We start from the raw sequence: 6,841 nt of genomic DNA on the forward strand, positions 1-6,841 counted from the left end.
AGCCAATATTGTACTGAATGGAGTTAAATTGAAATCATTTCCACTCAGATCAGGAACCAGGCAAGGTTGCCCATTGTCTCCACTGCTTTTTAACATTGTAATGGAAGTCTTAGCCATTGCAATTAGGCAAGAAAAGGGAATCAAAGGTATCCATATAGGGTCAGAGGAGATCAAACTTTCACTCTTTGCAGATGATATGATTGTATATCTTGAAAACACTAGGGATTCTACTACAAAACTCTTAGAAGTAATCAAGGAATATAGCAGTGTCTCAGGTTACAAAATTAATACTCATAAATCTGTAGCCTATATATATATACCAACAATAGTAAAGCTGAAAAAACAGTCAAAGACTCTATTCTGTTCCCAGTAGTGCCAAAGAAGATGAAATATTTGGGAGTTTACCTAACAAAGGACGTGAAAGATCTCTATAAAGAGAACTATGAAACTAAGAAAAGAAATAGCTGAAGATGTTAACAAATGAAAAAACATACCATGCTCATGGCTGGGAAGAATCAATATTTTTAAAATGTCCATATTACCCAAAGCAATATACAATTTTAATGCAATCCCTATTAAAGCTCCACTGTCATACTTTAAAGATCTCAAAAAAATAATACTTCATTTTATATGGAATCAGAAAAAACCTCGAATAGCAAAGACATTACTCAGAAATAAAAATAAAGCAGAAAGAATCAAGCTACCAGACCTCAGATTATACTATAAATTGATAGTGATCAAAACAGCATGGTATTGGCACAAAAACAGAGGAAGACGTATGGAAGAGAATAGAGAACCAAGAGATGAACCTAGCTATTTACTGTTATTCGGTCTTTGACAAGCCAATTAAAAACATTCAGAGGGGGAAAAGATTCCCTATTTACAAATGGTGCTGGGTGAACTGGCTGGCAACATGTAGAAGACTGAAATTGGACCCACACCTTTCACCATTACCTAAGATAGACTGTCATTAAACTTAAGACATGAAACTAAAAAAATACTAAAAGAGAGTACAGGGAAAACTCTTGAAGAAATTGGCCTGGGTGAATATTTTATGAGGAGGATCCCCTGGGCAATTGAAGCAGCATCAAAAATACACAACTGGGACCTGATCAAACTAAAAATCTTCTGCACAATCAAAAACACAGTAAGTAAAGCAAGCAGACAGCCTTCAGAATGGGAGAAGATATTTGCAGGTTATGTCTCCGACAAAGGTTTAATAACCAGAATCCACAGAGAACTCAAACGTATTAGCAAGAAAAGAACAAGTGTTCCCACCTCAGGTTGGGCAAGGGACTTGAAGAGAAACTTCTCTGAAGAAGACAGGTGCACAGCCTACAGACATATGAAAAAATGCTCATCATCCTTATTCATCAGAGAAATGCAAATCAAAACTGGTTTGAGATATCATTTAACTCCAGTAAGATTAGGTCACATCACAATATCCCAAAACCAGAGATGCTGGCATAGATACGGAGAAAAGGGAACACTTCTACACTGCTGGTGGGAATGCAAACTAATATATTCCTTTTGGCAAGATGTTTGGAAAGCTCTTAAAAGATCTAAAAATAGACCTACCATTCAATCCTACAATTCCTCTACTAGGTATATATCCAGAACACCAAAAATCACACTGTAAGATATTTGTACCAGAATGTTTATTGCAGCCCAATTCATAATTGCTAAGTCATGGAAGAAGCCCAAATGCCCAACAACCCACGAATGGATTAATAAATTGTGGTATATGTACACCATGGAATATTATGCAGCCTTAAAAAGGGAGACTTTACCTCTTTCATGTTTACATGGATGGAGCTGGAATATAGTCTTCTTAGCAAGGTATCTCAAGAATGGAAGAAAAAGTATCCAATGTACTTAGCCCTACTATGAAACCAATTTATAGCTTTTTTATGAAAGCTATAACCCAATTATAGCCCAAGAAGAAGGGGAAAAGGGAGAAGGAGGGGAGGGAGGAGGATGGGTGGAGGGAGCGTGAGTGGTGGTACCACACCTATGGTGCATCTTACAAGGGTACATGTGAAATTTACTAGGTGTAAAATATAAATGTCTTAACACAATAACTTAGAAAATGCTGTGAAGGCTATGTTAACCAGTTTGATGAAAATATTAAAATCGGCACATTGTACCCCATGCTTGCATTAATGTACACAGGTATGATTTAATAAAAAAAAAAAAGCAGTACCCTGAACCCCATAAATGCCTTAATGTACAAAGTTATGATTTAATGAAAAATAATAATAGATAAAAAAAAAATAAGAATGTTAGTTACAGAGAACAATGAGAGCTTTTCCAAGTTTCTTGTAGGGCCAGCAATCTATTCATTATTTAATCAGGTTGATGGAGCAATTGCTATAGGGGCAGATGCCAGTCTCGTGTAGAGAAGACACCCTCACAGGGAGGGAACAGGCAGCAATACAGGCAGGGTGCTCAGCTCTGCAAGGACCCCCACATGGCCAGAGGGGCACACAGTAAGGTCAGGGCTGCACCTCCACAGAGGAACAAGTGTAGGCTCAGGCAGAATGCAGCTTGAATGTTCCCAACTGACCCCAGGGTCTGAGATGGGGAGAACATGAGCTTCAGCAGAAAAGAGTCATCTTTATCTCCACTAACCCCTAAATGAAATGAAATTCAATTATGAATTTCAGCAACAGGCATCACAACTAATTTTCTATCACATTACAGTTGCTTAAGATGTCTCTAAGTATCATGTGTACTCACCATAACTTTGTAAGTTTGGTGGTTATTTGCTGCTGGGATCTTGTTAATAAGGACATGCAAATACTGTAATTCATGTTTTTTAATATTTGGAAAAGTATATTTCAGTATAATTGACAATATATGAAATAATATACATACTTTATTTTTATCACTTAATAACATCCTGACAAAGGAATCCATTATCCCAAACAAGTCAAGAGCCCTGGGAACACCCTGCACCTTGCAGTCTCACAGAAGCTAACTCTAAGGCAAAGGGAGCCACTATGGGAAGGTGCAGGGAGTGGCCGCCACCCAGCTGGTTTGCAGAGGTAGGTTGGAGGCCCAAAGGGGCTGAGCTCGGTCATAGAAAGGTGTGGTATTGTCCATCTGAGATGGACACATCACAAAGGAAATGCAGAACCAAGAGCGACACCAGGTTGAGACAGAACAGCCACTTTCAGAGATGGGAACGAGGTAACATTGGTTTGGGGGCAAAAGTACAGGATACGGTGGATGTGGATTGTGCTGTGCCATGAGACCCCCCAGGTTCACAGTGGCAACAGGACACCTGATCCCAGTGCCCAGAGTGCCTGGGCAGACAGAGGCAGAGATTTCAGGGCTATTGACAAAAACATCCTGCTTTCCAGGGGCAGGAGCCCATCCCTGACACCACAGCCACCATGCTCAACTATGAGGCTTAGGAAACCAACATGAACATTAGGGTACAGTTTGAAGAGGGAAGAACAACTGCATGAGTGTGGCTGGTAGGATGTCTCTGCTCCCATGTGGAGAGAACCCCATAACCAGCAGTCTCTACCCCAACAGGGAGAGAACTCCCATAATCACAGTGTCTTCACCCACTGGGAGGATGTCCCCATAATCAGCACTGGCCTATGGGACAGACTGAAGTTTCAGGAGCAATGCTCAGGTCTCCAGAACACTGAAGCTTCTACCTGCTTGTCCCTGTCCAGGGAGGAGGGTGAGGCAGCCCTACGGCCACCTGCAAGCTTTCACCTTCCATGGGACCTGGCTACTGCACTTTGCTAGCAATGCTTTTTCCAAGAAAGGTGTCCCATGGCTCAGCCTTTAGACTCTACTCTTTTACATAAGGAGTTGAGGGAAAGGTCCTAAGGTTTTTATTTTCCTTTACAGAAGACAACATCTGTCATGATTTAAAAAAGAAAAATCACTTTAGAAATAAAAACAACTATGTAGAAATCTCTTTTCTTTCTGGTGAAATTCTTTTTTTTGTTTTGAGACAGACCCTCAAGCTATCCCCCTGGGTAGAGTGCCATGGCATCACAGCTCATAGCAACCTCCAACTCCTGGGCTCAAGTGAGTCTCGTGCCTCAGCCTCCCAAGTAGCTGGGACTACAGGCACCCGCCACAATGCCCGGCCATTTTTTGGTTGCAGCCATCGTTGTTTGGCGCGGGCCTGGGCTGGATTCGAACCCGCCACCTTAGGTGTATGTGGCTGGTGCCTTAGCCGCTTGAGCCACAGGCGCCGAGCCTCTGGTGAAATTCTTTCAGTGAAAATAAGTCAGAGCCCCATTTCTCAGCAATCATCAACATATCAGGATCCCTGTCTAAACAACCAGTTCTACTTCTTGGAGAGAAGCAGCAGGGAGCCTCATGAAAAATGGGGAATAATGTGCCCAGCCATTATTAAATGCAGTGCTGGCCTAAGTTCCACTCAGTTCCAGAGGAACTCTCTGAATTTACCTGCGGTTCCTATTGTGGTACAAAATCTTCATGTCAAACGCTCTGGCCCTTTGAGCGATCTTGTAGCCAATACTGCCCATGCCAATGATCCCCAGTGTTGCCCCTGTCACCTCCTGGCCCATCCAGTTCACACAGAACTCCTTTGTACCTGGTGCAGCAGCCAGATGACAGCCTGAAATGCACCAAGTCCAGAATGAGCAGTGGCACAACACAAATTCACAACTGTCACAGGGCTTCTGACAAATGCAGGGGTTAGGGTGTGCTTTGGCAACACCATTCACACAGTTTGGGCCCAGAGTGATTGAAGGACAGCAACAAATGACAGTTTCCTCAAAGCAAAACCAGAGCCTCCTGGTAGAATGCTTTGAAGTAGAAAGATCTTTCACATTAAGAAAGTATTTCTGGTTAAAATCAGTTGTTTTAGTGTGTGTGTGTATGTGTCTTCCCTTAGACACAGAATGAGCCTGGCCCCTGTGACTGCTTTTCTGGAACCTTCCTAGCAGGTGTCACTTCAGGAGGATGGCAGTTGTGAATTACTACATCCCCTTTCCTGGGAAGGCTCCAGAGAGGTCTAGTGTGTGGGTGATAGGACCCCCAGGTATGTGCCCGACTGATCCCAGGCATGTCCATGTGGTGCTGAGGTCACTCACACCCACATTTTGGGGGAGCCACTGCTCCTGGTCGAGGCTTGGGTGCTAAGAGGCTTCAGTCCCCAGAAGGGCTCCACTCCCCTGAGAAATAAAGTCCCAGAGGTATGAAGTAAGAATCAGGACCACAAAGAGACAGTAGTTTGAAGAGACTTAACTTGTGTGTGTGTGTGTGTGTATATATATATATTTTTTTTTTTTTTTTTTTTGAGACAGGGTCTCTGTTGCCCTGGCTAGAATGTAGTGGCATTATCATAGCTTACTGCTGCCTCTAATTCCTGGGCTCAAGCAACCCTCCCATCCCAGCCTCCCAGCAGCTAGGACAATGGCCACACAGCACCACACACACTAATTTTTCTATTTTTAGTAGAGACAGAGCCCCATTCTTGTTCAGGCTGGTCTTAAACAGGTCAACTCAAGCAACCCTTCTGACTAAACCTCCCAGAGAGCTAGGATTATAGGCATGAGCCATGGAGCCCAGTCATATTTGCATATTTTATAATTATTTTAACAAAAATATTATTAAACATTTGTCATTTGGATCTTTGGAAAACCAGCATTTGTGATGGGTGCTTTACCTTCAAGGACCCTGCGGGCTGCAGCTAGCAGTAAGGCCATCCCCAGGTCTGCTGTGGGGTCAGAGACAGCTTTTGGTGTGTTGGCCACCTTCACACCGAGGCTAGCAATAAGTGGCAGGTCCAGGTGGTTCACGCCAACCCCTCCATTGGCAATGATCTTCAGGGAAGGCAGGCTCCACAGGAGCTCCCTGTCAATGGCCGGCTTCCCACCCCAGATGTACACAGCTTGGATCTTCTGGCAGAATTGTGCTCTATTTTCCACAAACTCTTTCATGGTGATTAGACTGAAGTGTTTCTGCAGGTCTCCAATGTGATCCTTGCATATGCCATGGGGTCCATCAAGTGCAAACACCAACACTCCTGGCAGCTCTGTGCCATCCATGACCTGCAGAAAGATGACAGGACACCCACAGCTGGGGAGCCTCTTCAAGACCAGCCCCTGTGTATGTCTGTGACCCACAGGCTTTCTAAATCACAAGACTGGAAATTCACTTCATTTCCTGGATAAATTCCTATAAAACCTTCAAGGCAGCAGACCCAGAGTGCTGTGTACAATGCCTCCATTGCAGCTGAAGGATGGTCTTACCTCACAACCTAGCTAACAAAGAAAAAGAAAGAGGAAAAAACTCAGCATGACCATGGCTGAATGTGTTACCTCTTAGACTTTGCTTTCTTAGCCTGAAGAGCCCTGACACTAACCCTAACCCTCCCCATCCCCTTTCCCCCTCCCCCCAGGGGTTTCTGCCTCAGTTCCCGCCAAAATCAGATCCCAAGGACTCTTATTAGGTCTAGTGGGCCTAGGCTAAGACAGAAAGATGACAGGCCTCAGCTATACTGGAAAAATACCAGTTAACTCCTGGCAAATTTCTGGACTGCAAACTTTCCAAAAAAAAAAAAAAAAAAAAAAAGAGAGAGAAAGAAAAAAGAAAAGAAATGTCTAGTTCACTCCCAAGATAGATAAGAAAGTACTAATTAATTTCTTGCTTCCAGTTCACTCCAAATTTCTTATTTGGCTAACTCCCTAGGAAACAGACGGGGAGGTACCAACAGTTTCCGGACTGATTTTTAAACAAAACCAGGTGGCTGAAACTAAGATGTATACAGGAAAATATGAAAACAAAAATGTAGGCTCGGCGCCTGTGGCTCAAGCGGCTAAGGCGCCAGCCACATACACCT

The 6,841-nt window shown here is 43.4% G+C and overlaps 1 protein-coding gene across 5 annotated transcripts in view; it reads right to left on the reverse strand.

Annotated features, from left to right (window-relative positions):
* Positions 1 to 6,841, reverse strand: part of LOC100965497 (glyoxylate/hydroxypyruvate reductase B-like) — a 34,125-nt gene that overhangs the window by 18,985 nt on the left and 8,299 nt on the right. For 4 of the 5 annotated variants that reach the window (XM_023512378.1, XM_012804317.2, XM_023512377.1 and 1 more), the window contains 2 exons: positions 5,666 to 6,050; positions 4,441 to 4,612 (listed from right to left, as the gene is read on the reverse strand). In XM_023512378.1, coding sequence (XP_023368146.1) covers positions 4,441 to 4,612; positions 5,666 to 6,047 — 554 coding nt within the window. In that variant the 5' untranslated portion in view covers positions 6,048 to 6,050. Of the gene's footprint in view, positions 1 to 4,440; positions 4,613 to 5,665; positions 6,264 to 6,841 lie in introns of all 5 variants that reach the window. The other variant, XM_023512376.1, reaches the window with a different exon arrangement.

This window comes from Otolemur garnettii, unplaced genomic scaffold (assembly GCF_000181295.1).
Source record: "Otolemur garnettii isolate 467f Iridium unplaced genomic scaffold, OtoGar3 scaffold00027, whole genome shotgun sequence".
Lineage (NCBI taxonomy): Eukaryota > Metazoa > Chordata > Mammalia > Primates > Galagidae > Otolemur > Otolemur garnettii.